Source organism: Musca domestica, unplaced genomic scaffold, assembly GCF_030504385.1.
Source record: "Musca domestica strain aabys unplaced genomic scaffold, Musca_domestica.polishedcontigs.V.1.1 4, whole genome shotgun sequence".
Lineage (NCBI taxonomy): Eukaryota > Metazoa > Arthropoda > Insecta > Diptera > Muscidae > Musca > Musca domestica.
Genome location: NW_026712328.1, coordinates 4918636 through 4935110, shown reverse-complemented (window position 1 = coordinate 4935110; position 16475 = coordinate 4918636). Strand labels below are relative to the sequence as shown.

The 16475-nt window shown below is 35.6% G+C and overlaps 1 protein-coding gene across 16 annotated transcripts in view; it reads left to right on the top strand.

Annotated features, from left to right (window-relative positions):
- Positions 1-16475, top strand: part of LOC101893720 (twitchin) — a 147374-nt gene that overhangs the window by 75053 nt on the left and 55846 nt on the right. For 6 of the 16 annotated variants that reach the window (XM_059126961.1, XM_059126959.1, XM_059126955.1 and 3 more), the window contains 4 exons: positions 5081-5140; positions 12791-13096; positions 13241-13366; positions 13464-13502. In XM_059126961.1, coding sequence (XP_058982944.1) covers positions 5081-5140; positions 12791-13096; positions 13241-13366; positions 13464-13502 — 531 coding nt within the window. The remainder of the gene's footprint in view (positions 1-5080; positions 5141-12790; positions 13097-13240; positions 13367-13463; positions 13503-16475) is intronic. The other 10 variants (XM_059126958.1, XM_059126956.1, XM_059126971.1 and 7 more) reach the window with 5 other exon arrangements.

The window sequence follows — 16475 nt, the reverse complement described above, 5'->3', positions numbered from 1 at the left end:
GCCATCTTAGTCTTCTGGCTAACTGAAGGATGACTGCTGGCTCAGTGTCGGTGAGGGAAGACAAATCCGACAGAATTTGCCTACCCAGTAGCCTCTGTCTTGCTCCTATAAGACTTGGACAGTGGCATAGTAAGTGTTCCACCGTCTCAATTTCATCCTCGTCCTGACAAAGCCTACAGTATTCAGTATCGTCACCCCCCATTTGGATGTCATGGCCTTAATGTTGCAGTGTCCTGTAATTAGGCCTATCACAAGTTTCAAGTCCAACTTCGTCATGGATATAAGTGACCTAGATCTCCTTACGGAGATTACCGGCCAGATCTTTTTGGAGACATTACATACCTTCCAGATAGCCAGTTTTGCTGAAATTTCACATAATGCCTATGCAGAATTTGGAAAAAGTGACATAAGGGTGGTTTCACTGAGCTCTCAATTTCAAGATCAACGGACACACATTGATTGCCAAATATGTTACAATGTCCAGGGATCCAACAGAGTTTGACAAACGATTTAGCCTTTTCCAGAGCATTCCTGCATTTCAGAACCGCCATAGATTTGATTGTAAAAGAATTCAGGGCCTTCAGGGCCACTTGACTGTCGACATATATAACATATGAAAAACACTACAGTCGTTGTTTAATTTGAAGGATCGTCGGATATTTAAACTTTCACAGTAGACTCCGGCTCCCGTTTCACTTTCCATCTTTCATCCATCAGTATAGATAGCTATACCATTAAGAGGTGGAGTGTCACGAGTCCAAATGTCTCTGTTAGGTATGTGAATGTCAAGTGGTTCAAAGCTGTGCCTAGGTGATATATAATCACTAGTTATAGCCTGATTTACTATACTTTTCACATACTTGAAAATGGCGGAGTGTCCGAATGGCTGACCCCGCCATTGACCCAGTTCAAGGAGCCGCAGGGCACACTTAGCAGCTTTTTCCTCTACGAATAAACCTAACGGTTTTAAATTGAGAAGGGTGTCTAGTGCGGATTAAATTGAGAAGGGTGTCTAGTGCGCGCCTGTAATTAGTAGCGATGTAACTCTTTGGACTTTATCAATGCTTTTGCTGAAGGTGGTTTTCCCTACGGAATGCCACCAAACAAGCCCCTCATAGCTTAGAATTGATCGGATGACAGACTCGTATAACCATTTGATTATGTGCGGCTTGAGACCCCAGCTTTTTCCTTCTTCGCTCGCTCTTCGATGTTCCTCCCAGTTTAGCTTCTGCTCTAGGATGGTACCGAGGTATTTGGCTTCCGAGGAAAGGCTTAGCAGAACATCATCAAGGACAGGCAGTGAAAAAACAGGTATTTTCCGCTTCCTTGTGAGAAGTACGAGCTCAGTTTTTGATGGGTTTACGCCAAGTCCATTGCAGCGTGCCCATCTGGAGAGTTTAACTAAAGCTCCCTGCATAAGATCTGAAACAGTTTGGGGAAATTTCCCAGCAATCAGCAAGACAACATCATCGGAGTAAGCCACGACCTTTGTCCCACCTTGTTCCAGTTCGATTAGAATTTTGTTTATCATCAAAAGCCAGAGTTGTGGTGATAGAACCTAGTAACAGATTTTCTAACAGAACACTCCCCGATGCTTATTAGTAAGGGTTAGATCAATGCCTTCCTCCCTATTCCTATTTTGAAACGTCGCCTCATTTCCCCTGTTACATATTTTGAGATTATGCGTTAAAATAAAATCAAAAATTTGCATCTTTACTGCCCCATTGAAAATGGTGAGCGTTAGCATCACATCCAACGACGCAATTGCCTTTACTTCCCAGTTCCGTGAACAGCCTCTCTACTGCTTCGCCTGGCGGGTCGGGGTACTCAAAGGGTAAGTAGATGGAAGCAAAAAAGAGTACCCTTCCGGCTCGTGCTTTCATCCTAACCGCCCTAGCGTCTCCTGCGCTGAAATTATTGAGGAAGATTAAATTTAGGTTCTTTTTAGCGACGATACACGTTCTAACCTTATCTCCATTGGAGGTGGCGTAGGTAATGTACCGCTCACTCCCTAGCCCAGTCACCCTATTTTTGACAATATAGGGTTCCTGGACCAGGTCTATGTCTACTTCAAACTTGGTGAGGGACAAGAGAAGTTCAGCTGCGGCTGCCTTACAGTGGTGCAGATTAATCTGCACAACGTTGAGCAGTCGTGGCTTCCTTCCTCTTACTGCGACATCGGCGTTAGACGGAACCGAATCCATCCCGTGCCAGAGTGCAGCTTTCACCCACGAGTCTGAAGGTAGTCCTGGCTGGCTGTATCGATAGATACTTTGACGACCAGGCCTACCCCCTCCGTACTTGAGCCGACTAAACGCCAGCTATCCATATTGAGGTTGGGTTTTGTATTTCCCAATATTGTCAGCACGCGTGTCGGATCCACTGAGGGTGGTGGCACCCATGCTGTCAATATTCTCCTACAGGGAATTTCCTTTAGGGATACAGTGGCAATTGCACTTCCATCTCAAGGGCCTTGAAAGCCAGCTACTGCGGTCACGAGGAAGTCTTTGGACTCCTCGTTCTCGCAGCAGATAACCTTCACTCCTTTGTAGAGAGTAGCACTGCCAAATTGCAGCCGTGAAGGATCTTCCCCTAGGAAAACCAATTCACTCAGACGGTCCTCAATGAGAAGCCACCGACTTTCGCTAATCTTGCCTTCCAGCTCAGCTCGCTCGATAACCGCTACACGGAGGTTGTCCGGGTAGGTGGTTTGGGAATGTTTCCTCTTCCTGTGTGGTTGGCTCGAACGCTGCGGGTTGGCGGTTGCAGGTTTAGCAGTTACAGACCTAGGGTCTGTAGGGGTTACCTGAGCCGGCCTGGCAGCGTCCTTCTCGCCAACTGCATGTGTAGATGACGCAGGTGGCGGAGGAGGAAGGTTACCCGTTGACGGCTTCTTTGCTTCGGGATGCGGTTCCTCAGTTGAACGTCCTATCTTCAGTGTTAACCGCGAGGACGGTTTGGTCTCCGCCAGTGGTCTTCTTCTTCCTTTTCTTTTTCCGCTTTCCTGCGTAAGATACGGTGGGGCGGCGCATGCTTCCGTCGATGGTGCAACAACCGAAGCTGTTATTCCATCATCAGGAGTTTTACCGCTTCCCACCCCAGCCTATTTCGTCGGTTTGCCCCCAACAGGACTCACCTTCTTCCCGAGGTCTGTAAGGAGAGAGGCAAGTTCCCCTTCAAGAGAACATTTTAGCAGTTGGGGATGATTCTTTTCGAATTTCCGCACTGCCTTCAGGTTCGTCTTGATCAGGGTCCTTTCCCTCTCCGTAATCTGTAGGGGGCTGAAGCTTTTACAATACCTCACCGACCGTTTGTAGCCCCTCCTTGCTTTACCCTCTTTCGATCCGGAGTCGTCGTGGTTGGTAGAGGCACTAGTGCCTTTTTCCATGACGACTTCCTTGACCGGGAGGTTGGTAGCATCGGTATGTTCCGATGGAGTCCCTTCGTCGAGTATCGACCTCACCTCGGCACCTGTGTGAGCAACCTCTCCAATTTCTTGGACTCGTTCATCTCTCTCAGATGAGGGTATGACAAAGATGTCGAGCTCCTCATCGGAGAGAGGTGAATCATTCCCAAAACCGGATGGTACACTTTCCTGGCTAAGTCTAAGGGTTTTGGTCTTTTCGAGAAGGGCGGACAGCTTTTCTTGTATGCTTTTGCATACCACGTCTCTGTACGTCAACAGAGTCTAGTCCCCACCCATAATTGAATTCTTGTCCGTGGCCGCGTTCTGTGTCGATGCCTCCGAAGAAGCAGTTGAAATATCGTCAGTAATTGGTTTGTTTTTGTTTGATGTTAATTTGTTCTCCATATAAAAGTTGGACGTTGGAGGTGATGAGGTCTGTTGGAGGTGATGAGGTCTAAGCCTAATACTCGTCGAGGCGCCCAGGTATCGACGAGGCAACCGTTCGAATACAGTCGGTATCCTGACTGCAAAACTTTGAAACACTGATGGGCACGGTTTACGTAACACCCCAGTGTTAGGGGGTCCGTTGCGGTGGACCAATCCGTTGACTGAATAGTTTAGGGGCGCCAGTGCCTTCGCCTCGTCGAGTCCAGGGATCATAGGCGCTCGGGTATTTAGCCCGAGACTCTCTCCTAGAGACCGCTAAGCTGCCCGCGACTGCTTATTTAAATCGCAGCTGACCGATATATCCATCGGGCGTCCCACTATCCGCAACTTGTGGACGCGTCCGGTAGCACTCAGCTATGCTTCCCCAAGCGGCGGAAAAAAATATTATAACAAGCTACAATATTCATTTACAGGCCATACACTGTAATAATATACTGGCACACGACACAAAAGGAATTGTACAAACGAAATAATTATGCCTTGATGCATTTGTATGTTTATTCGCATGTAATCAAATGACTAATCGAAGTCACGGAACGACAAAGCGACGATGCAAAAAAATTGATTAGTTTTGTTTTTTAAAATTGTATTTTTTATTCCCGATTCAATTTGACCGATCTCATATCCGGATCGTTAGGATCAAAGTCAATGAAGCACTTGCATCGTATCCAGTTCGAAGCTACCATTATTATGACCGCAACGCGGGGAACAAGTTTCAGCGAAGCTCTTTTAATAGAGCCAGTACGTCCTACTTTAGTACTACAAAATGTACTTAAGCTTACAATAAAGCGCTACGATTTACGAAAGGGCACCATATAGAATCATAGAGAAATTTGAGTTTCTATACCCTTTCAAGCTGAATAAAATAAAAAAGTTCAAATCAATAACGTAAGACAAATTAAACAAATTGCATTAAAATAAAATAAATATATCACAAAAATATTTTTACCCTCATTCTTTGTGCATTTTTATAGGTTTCAGCCAAGAGCCAATTTTGTATGTCCAGCTGAAATCAGTATTTTAATATGTCCAAAGCAAAAGCTTACTATTAGAACAATAATGTTATGCTTATAGTTGATTGCTTTTCTTTATAAACGTATAATTATCGCCTTATGTAAAATAAATATCTAAACAATAATAGTAAAGAATTATAATATGCTTTTATTAAAAACAGAAAGAAAGAAACAATAATAGTAAAGAATAATAATATCCTTTTATTAAAAACAGAAAGAACTATTCGAGAAAATTGGTTTCAAAAAAACTGAACAAAAAACATTACAACGAAAGGTAAGATCTATGACGCAAGAAAGAATATTTACATCTGAAGGCAATCTTGAAATCTTTGTAATAATAAATATAAAAAATTAATTATATGAAACATGTTACAAGCTAAAAACATTAAGCTCGGCCGGGCCGAACTTTTAATATCCTCCACCTTAGGATAAAGGAAACATTTTTATATAAAAGTATCTGAATCAAAGCGTGCTCCACTTTAAACTACAAATATCAGCAAGACCTTTTGTATAATGCAGTTAAACTTATCAAAAAACCATAAAGTGAGTGAGGCCGTTATATGGGGCCATACCAAAATGAAAACCTCTACAGACAATTTTATACTTCAAGGATTGTCATCTATCAAATCTTCTAAAATACCAAATTTGAAACAATTTCATGGGTAAATATGACTACTATTATCAAAATACCGAATGGGTATCGATGTATGTGAGCTATAGGAAAACGTGGACCAAAATATTCAATGTTTCGCCACCGGAGCTGGAATTATGACCTACAAATACCAATTTGTATACAAAAATGTGGAAAAAATTAACAAAATACCGAATATCGAAAAGTACCGATATATAGGAAGAATACAAAGCTCCTATATATATATATATATATATATATATATATATATATATATATATATAGACGGTGCCTCCTAATATTCGATATTCCAATGAAGACTCAATTTCTAACGGTACTTCAAACAATATATCGGTATTTCCCAATATTCGTTATTTGGAAGATATAGGCCACATTTTCAGGCGAATCGTTTTTGATTGGATCATGGTAGAAGATTAACGAGACTTGTACAACATTATATTATAATATTTTACAGGTAATATCCCAGAGAAAAATTTGCATTCAAAAGTGCCGTATATTCGCGACACCGCATCTTTTTACGTGAATCACTCATAGTTAGGATGGATCCATTGTGCTTCTATAGCATACATGCATTAAATTCAAATACCAGAAATACATTCAAATCAGGCAATAGTCAGAAAAGAATAAATAAATTTATTTTTAAATTGTTTGCGACTTCGAAGATCACTGAACCTCAATTTCCAAAGCAATTGAATGCTTTTTTTTTACAAATTCCACTGCTGATGTCAAATGATCCTCATTGACGATGACGATTGGTTGTATTTGTAATTTTCCAATATTTGAGCAAAGCTTTGTTTCTCTTTTTCTACACCTCTCTCAAATATATAACATTTCAAACAAATATTCTGTTTACTTTTTTCTAAAACACGAAACGCTTTGTTTTTCTTTCGTGTTTTGTTATCATGTACTCGATTACGGTGTGATCGATAATTTGATTACATGATAATTTAGTCACCGAATTGCACCGCTTCCTATTTCTTTCTTAGGATAGAGAAATAAAATTGTTCAGTATTGTTTTAATTTTTTATAAGTTAATAGCTACTTGCTATTTATTTCCCTATGATACCTGGGGTAATCATTTCTTTAATTTGCTTATCGGCTTCTTCATCATAAGCTTGAGGATATTTATTGGGTTTAAATAAAATAAAATAAAATTGTTCAGTATTGTTTTAATTTTTTATAAGTTAATAGCTACTTGCTATTTATGCCCTTCACCATGGAAAAAGGGTACCTCTAAATATTCGTCGAAGACCCAAAAAAGCGATTTCCGACACAACACAGAGCACATTATTTACCGTAGAGAAGTTTGGTAGTAGGAGTATTTAACAGTTCTTCCTCTGATGGCATGACATTTGTTGTATGGTTCCACGTTTCACTGTAGCCTCCATATAACGTTACCTCCCGATATTGGGTATTTTTATGGATTTAGCCATGTTTTTCCACGGGGTTTTCTACAAATAGGTATTTTTGTTCGGTAATGGGTTATAGCATCGATGGCAGAACATTGTATATATAGGTCCCTTTGTTCGTATAGCCCCATAAACAGCACCTTCGGATATTCGGTATTTTGATGATTAAGGCCAAATTTGATATTTGTAGTTCACAAAGGTTTCAAAAACACGGTTTCCATACAACGGTACCCACCGATATTCGGTATTTCACGTTTGCTGACGGAATTCTTCTATTTTTGTCAGCATAGGTTTTATTAAATAAAGTTTTTAATAATTTTGTTGTTGCAAAATGGTCAGGCTTAATCCATTTATTGTTGTTTTTTATAAAAACAACGTTTGTATATTAGTTAGTGGAGAACGATGGTAATGTTTACCAGGGGGTAAGACAGGGAATACCTAGGTTTTGGAAAGAGCCACAAATTCTCATCAGTTCCCTTGTTTTTTGTCTGGGATATTCTCCCCAGAAGTTATTTTAAAAATAACTTCTATGACAACAACATTTTCTACCCAAGTGACGAGATCGTAAGTTCAATAGAAGAGGAACCAAAGAATTAAATAAAACTAAAATTCTTTTTGGAAATCCTCTAAATCTAATTGTGTGTTAGAAATTATTATTTCATTTAACTGAATAGTAAATTATTGGATCTTATCGTATTATTTCCTTCAATAATAATAGTTCTGTTTAAACAATTTTGTTTTAATATGGTTTTTGGTATGTTCCAAGTTAAAATTACATTTGGTTCTGCAAATATGGTATCATAGTTTTTATTTGTTTTTATATACATGCATTCTGCGTTTGTTGGTTGTAAAATTTCTGACATTTATCTTTTATCAAATCTTTATTATGTTCAAAATAAACATTGTTATCAAAAAGATAGTATATATTACTGTTGGCTTCTATTATAATATTACTTTTTGCATCTGGATATTGTACTATTTGAAAAATATGTACTTCTTTACTCCTTTCGGGTATTTGAGAAAAGACTTGATTAGTGTCTTTTTTCACCATGATGATGTTTTAATATTTAATAATTTTTCTGATTCAATATATTCTATATATTCCAAGAACTGGTGTAAGTTAAAAATTAACAAGTTGTTTTTGTGTTCTGTTTGTCCTACATCATGTAAGTTATTAATTGTCTTTGTTAATGTTATCAATTATATGAATTAGTTCATTATTTTGTATTGTATTTTCTCTTATATCTTCAATTTTGCTTTGTAGTTCTATTTTGTCTTTTTCGTCTTTAGTACCAAACAAATACTTTTAAATTTTACCTATGAAATTTATTAGTCCTCTCTTATTACGTTTATTGATTCTAATACCATTCATTTCTCTTTGCAATTTTACGACTAAAATTTTAGTTTGTGGTAAAAACTTAAATTCTTTTGTTTGTTCAAATAAATTTTTACATGTTTGTTCCGTGTAACTTATATTTATGGTATTCGTAATCAATAGGAATTTCCAATTCATCTGTTTTCAAAATGAGGTATCCATTTTTGGCTATAACTGGGTTTATCTCCTTGGCCTTGAACCATTTGTGTTAATATAAGTATGATGATAGTCACTAAAGGGTTATTCATGATTTTCTTCATTTGGTTGCTGTTCAGAGCTGGAATTATTGTAGTTGCTTATGTTATTCTTCTTTTTCTTTTTAAAATTTGCTTTGCAGTGAACAATTGTTCTACCTCTATTAGTTTCTTCAAAATGCTTGCTATTCACTTGTCTTATATTATTTGTTTTCTTAGATATGTTAGTAATTTTAGATTTTACTAACGGTGCTTTCCTATAATTAGTATCTATTTCCAATTCAGTTCGTTTTTTATTCAACTTATTAATTTTATTAATCTTATTTTCCTGTGTGTGTTCAGGTGTTCCTGCATACATAAAAATTTCTGCTGGTGTATTTTCTGTTATATTGTTCTCAGTTTTGTGGTTGTAAATATAAAGTATTGTTTCAAATTTGGTCAATTTATTTTCTTCATTATTATCACTTGCTATTATCCTCAGTTTTTTCATTTATGGTTTTGTGAAATCTTTCTATGTCCGAAATGCCAGTTTTGCTAGTTCTGACTTCTATTTTCACATTTTCTGATCTCAACCTTAATTGAAATGCGGCACGCACAAAAGCGGAGTCTTTATCTGTTTTTGTCTCTAGATTGCGAAAGTCAATAACTAACTTGAATTTTTGTTTTCCCGATGAGTCAACCTTCTTAGTTACTATCCAAAGAGGTGAACTGTAGGGGAATTTTGATTTCCCTATGATACCTGGGGTAATCATTTCTTTAATTTGCTTATCGGATTCTTCATCATAAGCTTGAGGATATTTATTGGGTTTCCTATAAATTGGATCTTCATTTTTAGTCTTACTAACGTGCTTTATATTACTAGTAAAAGTCAAATTTTCATCTTCTTAGTTACTATCCAAAGAGGTGAACTGTAGGGGAATTTTGATTTCCCTATGATACCTGGGGTAATCATTTCTTTAATTTGCTTATCGGATTCTTCATCATAAGCTTGAGGATATTTATTGGGTTTCCTATAAATTGGAACTTCATTTTTAGTCTTACTAACGTGCTTTATATTACTAGTAAAAGTCAAATTTTCATCTTCTTTGTACTGAATATCATTGTAAGATTTCAAAAGCTTCATTATTTCATTTCTCTCCTTTTCATTGGGGTGTTCTAAGCTATATTGACTGGTTTCATTTAACGTTGCATTGATTGCAAAATTATAATTTGGGTTATCCCCTGATATTACAGCGTCTGCAATGTCCTCGGTTTTTCTGATCTCTTCAGAATTTTTTCTAATGTTAAATGTATAGTTGTTTAAGGTTATAGTATTTTCTCTGTAATTGATTATAGCATTACAAGATTCCAAAAATTCCAAAAAATATGTCATAGTTTTCTGAGAAATTATGTAAATAAATTTTTTGTTGGGTTGGACAAAGTTTTCTAGTCTTGAATTGTATGCTATTGCAAAGTGTTATGGTACCATTTAGATACCTTCAAAATATTGTTCATCAAATTTATTGATGATCCTGTATCTATGAGACATTTTAAGGGTATGCTATTCATTTTTATTCGTATAAACCTGCTTTCCCTTCCTCCTCCATTTCTGAGCCTTCTTTTTTTTTTCATCTACATCCATTCTGGATTGGCCACTAGTAGATATTCTTTGTCTTTTTAAAGGTAAATTGGGTTCTTTGTATTGCAAGCTCTGTTGGTGGTTTAAATAATTTTCCCTCCTAGGTTGATTTAAATTGTCTCTAAGCACATTAAAATATGGCTTATGATTATTATTTTAATTAGAATTCAAACTATAATTCACTTTGTTTGGCCTATTTGGATTACTGGAGATATTACCTAGCAAGGTGCATAAATAATCTATCTGGGAGTTTTCTTGTGATTACGTCTTTTACTGTGTTTGCCATTGCATTGGTGTATAAAGTAGTATTGGATGCGTTATATTATTTTTACGTTATTTTATTTATTAGTAATTATAAAGGACTTATATTCTAACTCCTCAATAAACTTACGGAGATTGCCTGAGTGTGTTTTAAATTCTCCTATCAATGATGCTCGTAACTCGCTCCATGATGTTGCTCCGGTAATTTGGGAAATTCTTAAGGCTTCTCCGCACAGTTGTATCTCTATAGCACCAAAAAGGATGTTGTGCTGTCTGCTGCTTTCTGTTGGATATAGTTGCAAAATGTAGTCCATTCGCTTGATAAAGGCGTTTAAGTCCATGGTGGTTCCATCGAAAGGGGGTACTTGGCGAATTTGCCCCAAAGCCTGGCCTAAATGGCTTTCTGATAATTCCATCGTTGGGGTTGTAGTCATTTTTACGGTTCTTACGCGGTCAAATTTTCACACACATCAAGTTGTTTTGTAGATGTACAACAATAATCGAAATTTTACTATTCTGACGCGATCAAATTTTCATACACGTAAAGTAGTCTTGTAGATATACAACAATAATCGAAAATTTAATGTTCTTTCGCGGTCAAATTTTCACACACGTAAAGTTGTTTTGTGGATATACAACAACCCGTAAGAGACAATTCATAGTTTACTGTTAATATAGCTGAGCGGTTGAAGTTTTACTCGGGCGTAAAGTTCTTTTGTGGACAACAGAAATTCGAAGTTGCACTATTGTTATCCTACCGACTGCGTCAATTAAATGTTGCCAAATGAAAATCGACTTTAAAAAAAAAAAAAAGTAAAAAATATCTGTCGGTTTTGCCGACAGATTTATACCCCCAGCCAATGCTCGATTATTTAAAAATATTTTGACATATGTTATAAATTTTCAAACTCTTGATCCTCTGTGGAGTGGGTTTTAAAGAATGGGTCAATATTGTCCATGTATTGTATGTAAGAAAATCGAACATTTATATCCAATTTTTGGGAAATCTTAAATTCTATATTCATCTCAGGATTCTTGTTGAGAGACATATTTTTAGATATAGCAAGTCGTAAAGAATCGCTGAGTTGTTTCGCAATTTATGACAGATAAAAGTATTAAAAATTGTGTCCCTTTGTGGGTGAGGTACCAGAAGGGGTTTGCAGATATATAGCATCTTCACAACAGATATCGTGTTAGCAAAAATGATTGTATGTGTGAAATTTGAAGAGAGTTGGATTCTTATTTCGATTTCTTTGAGCGTTTTGTTTTCAAAATCTTGAACCCTATGTGGAGCAGTTAACAAAAGAAATGGTTCGATCTATACCATCTTTATAACAGATCTTGTGTAGATGGAAACATTTTGGAATTACCGTGTTAGGAATGGAATCGGATGCTGATTTCACTTTATATGAGCTTCATGGATATTCAAAAAATTGAGCGTTTTTGAGGGAGGTACCAGAAGGAGCAGAACCAGATATTGTCCTTTTTTGCACCAGACCTAGCGCTGACACAAATATTAGGATATGCAAAAAATATGTATTTTTGGACAATTTCGACCATTTGTCCATCTTAACACCAGACCTTGGGTTAATAGAAATATTGGGATGTGTGAATATTGAAGACAATCGACTCTTACATCACATTTTATGAGAGTTGTAATTATTTAAAATTTTGACCCTTTGTGGGGGAGGTACCAGAAGGAGTGGGCAGATATTGACCATTTTCGCAACAGACCTATCACTGACGCAAATATTAAGATTTGCGAAGTTGGAGTAAAAAAATATATTTTTTGAAAATTTGAGCTTTTGTGGGGTAGGTACCAGAAGGGCCGATATAGCTTATCTCCGAACTCGATCTAAGTTTGACAAAAATTTTACGATGTACCAAGTTTGGACCAAATCGGATACTTCGGTTTCTTTACAGTTAAATCAAGACTGTATTTCTGGAATGTTAAATCAAGACTGAATTTACTTATAATCTAAAATATATTTAACGTTTCGCTGTTTATTGCGCCAGCTTTTACGCCGTCAGCAATAACAACGGCAAAGTTTAAGAATTAGATTCTTTGGAATGTAGTATTAAGATTTGATTCATTCTTACTTTTGTGTTTACATAAATTTGATTCTTTGGAATTTAGTTTTGAGATTTGATTCTTTTTTACTTTTCTGTTTACATAATAATCCGTAATTCTACAATATTTATATATATATATATATATATATATATATATATATATATATATATATATATATATATATATATATATATATATATATATATATATATATATATATATATATATAAATATTGTAGAATTTATTAATTTGTAAATACAGTATCAGATATTCATTCCAATAGAAACTGGGAAGCCAAAAAGTAAATTAATTAATTGTTTGTGAAAATGTAATGTTTTAGATTGTGGACGAAAATAAGCCTGTTGACGAATTTCCTAAATTAAAGAAAACTCCTCAGGTGAAAGATGAGCCTAAGCAAGAACAAACTAAAACTAAGACAAAGACTAAGCCTAAAGCAAAATCAAAGTACGAGGATCTTCCTGAAATTCCTGATTATGAGCGTCCCCAACTAGAAAAATTTGAGAAACCGGAGTTTGATCCATCAGATTTTAGTCGCGATACTAATATTCCCAGTAAAATGGAGAAACCAATTTTGGATTCATTAAAGAAATCAAAAGATCTGATGGAAGCCCCTAATATTTCAAAGGTATCAAACTACAATGAAAAAATTATGTATTCATAACGTCCCTTGAGCTAATTACTACCAACATATTGGTAGAAATATACCGGATAATAAAATAATATTAGACAATAATATAAACTTATATATAATTGATTTTTAATTTCACAGGAACAAAAGGCAGAAATTAATACAGATGACTCTAAAAAAGGATTCCAGGTCGGTAAGGGTAAATTAGAAGAAGATAGCGCGCAGAAAGAATCTGCCACACTTAAACCTGTTATAGTCATTCCAGAGGTATGCTATGTTATTTATTACGGTGAAAATGATTGTACTGATGAATATATAATTACCGTTTTTAATACCCCATCACATGGTTTTCTTATAAGCGTAGAAATTGAATCAGATGAATGATATAAATAAAACTAGTGAGGTAAATATTTTTAATTTGTTAATTATAGGTACAAAATGTATAATACTAATATGGGTCTATACTTTTACCGATTAAATAAACTTCTCAATTAATCAAAATCTAGATTCTAATTCATATTCAGATATATTTGTGTATTTGATGCAAGACAATACGGTGAACATACGTCCACATACGTCCTTTTAGGATTCTATCCTGCTTATCGCAACCAGTATTCAACTTCAAAGTTTTAGATCGAAACCTTAATTAACCAGTTTCCCGCCTTATTTTACCAAAGAGTGGCTCTTACTAAAATTTTCAAAAATATAACCAACATTGTGTTTAAGTATCAATGATTTTCCATTTCGAACCTATTTATTTTTTTCGAAATTTTAAAGTTCCCACTGTTTCTAATCGATCAATAATAATGTTGTTTTTTTATTTTTTGAATTTTCATTCCGTTTGTAACTCCCCGAAGTACGCATATTAAACCCCACACTATATATATTCGATTTAGCAATGCTAGTATACCTGTTGTAATCACACCATATTACGAACGAATTGAGATAGAGGGCCAACATTTTGTACATATGCGTTTCTTGTCAGTAGGCAAGTACCTCCCGATATTTGGTATTTTGACGATTTTGGTCACATTTTCACACACTACCGCCTTTGACAGATCATTGAATATATAGGTCTACGTTTTCATATAGCCCACATATAACCATACCCCGCGATATTCGGTATTTTATTGATCTTACCCATTTTGTAAATGAATTGTTTAACACTCGGCCCTTAGAGTTCGGATTATACTTGTTGTAGTAGATTATTGTCTACATATATCCATGTTTTCATATATTCGGTATATTGATAATTTAAGCCACATTTTCTAACTGAATTGTTTAAAACTCGGTACTAATGGGTTTTTTCTCCTATGGCAGATCATTGCCTATGCAGTTAGGTTCACGTTTTTTTAGCTTCCATATAATAGTAGAACCCAAAATTCGGTATTCCGATAATTTTAGCCACATTTTTCAGCGGTATTCTCTAAAATTCGGTATGTGCATTTTGAAATGGGCTCTGTCTACTGTGGCATAAAACTGCTGAAATAAATCCACGATTTCTCATATCACCCACCTACCCAATTGCATATTTTGTAATAATTTTTTTAATTCATATTAAAAAAGTGAAGCAAATCAAAATCCTTAAACGAAAGCATGAAAGAAATTAAAATCTGCAGGTATTGATATTTAAAAAACAGTACACCGACGTGGGAAAAGAATTTTTTAGATATTTCTTGAAAAATCTTATTTTTTATGTTGGGCCCTTAGAAATAATCGGATAAGTTGGAATCCTGAAATTTGAAAAAAATGTGTTGTATTGTAAGATTGGAGTATGTAAAACATTTTGGAAATTCATTCCTATATGTACTAAATAGTACTAAATGTGGTACAATTTAAATTTTTGGAAAACTGGTAGAGATTAATCCAGAAATTTGGAAATAAGATTTCTATTGGATTCTGTGATGTAGGTAGTTATGAAAATCTGTACTTATGTATATTAAATGGTACTAAATTTGATACGGAGTATTATATTGGGGTATGGAGGTAGTTTTGAAAATTTGTACTAAAAAGAACTAAATGGTAATAAAATTTAGTACTTGGGTAAGGAACGGGGTACGGTTGATACACGGAGGAGGGATTTGGAAATGCCTACCAAAACTGTGCGAAAAGAAGTAATAGTATTATGTTTAATATTTGGGGAAGGAATAGGGCTAGGAATATGAAATTCGGAATGATAGTCTTTAAAGTTGTGTTAGATAGAAAAACTAAAGTTTTTTTCGAAATTCGAATAATGTAGCTCTCTTATATATGTTTCATAAGATTTTATATTTAAGCCTTCCCAAAGTCATAATATGAAAGCACGAGAGATCACTTCAGCATAAACATATTTCATTAAGTAGAAAACGATTCAGATTAAGATGCAGCCTCCTTATATTCATTCAAAAAAGATCATTACTTACTTCAAACAAGTACACAATATGAGGAATTAATTTTTAACAAAAGCTCTATTAAGTATGCATAGTGATGTAGGGTATCATATCGTCTTCCCAGCCTGACTTTTGTCTATTTAATACTCGTTAAAATATGTAGTTGATAAGGACGGATCAGATGAAGCTGAAGACTCTGTCTTGAGGCTTGAGCCTTTTATTTTAAAAAAGGTATTTCGGTCCTTTCTATCTTAGCCGCTTTAGGTTAGTTTGTGCATAAATGTTATTAGTTAACTTGACGGAAATTTATCTATAACAGTACCTTAATCTATTGAGTATTTTAATGATATTAGTGACTTTATTAACCGGAATGGATTCAAAGTTCGTATATGAAGTTCGGAATCGGTACTACCGCCTATGACAAACTTATACAGGTCCACATATTCGTAGCCCCACATAAAGGTGGAGGGTATTAAAAGTTCAGCCCGGGCGAACTTTGCTTTTTGCACTTGTTGCTCTCTACAGTGTGAGTATGTGCGATTACAAGAATAAACTTCATATCTTGCATTCGGACTTTCTGTGAGAGCTGCGGCTAGTTTGGACTTCCTTAGAAGCATCTCTAAAAACATTCTGACATAGGCTGTAGTAGCCATTAGGACCTTCAAATTTGAAATTTGATACAATTCCGGTGAATAATGTCGTTAAAATCATAAAAATACCGGATATCTGGAGGTACAGTTATATGGGGGATATACGAAGACCTAGTGCTATATGTGCAATTTCTGTGCTAGTTTCAACTCTGACACTTCACTTAAATGTTCAATATTGACTTTCTTAGCTGAGATAATTTTGAAATAATGATCAAATTAATCTGTAGACTGAAGTCTGTGTATTTTGCTTTTAATATTACAATGCAGATTTCTTGCGAGGCACCAGCTGTAATCCCGCCTTATGCGCAAATCTGAGTGCTGCACAATAACATTGGAAGATAACGTTGTTGTGCTATC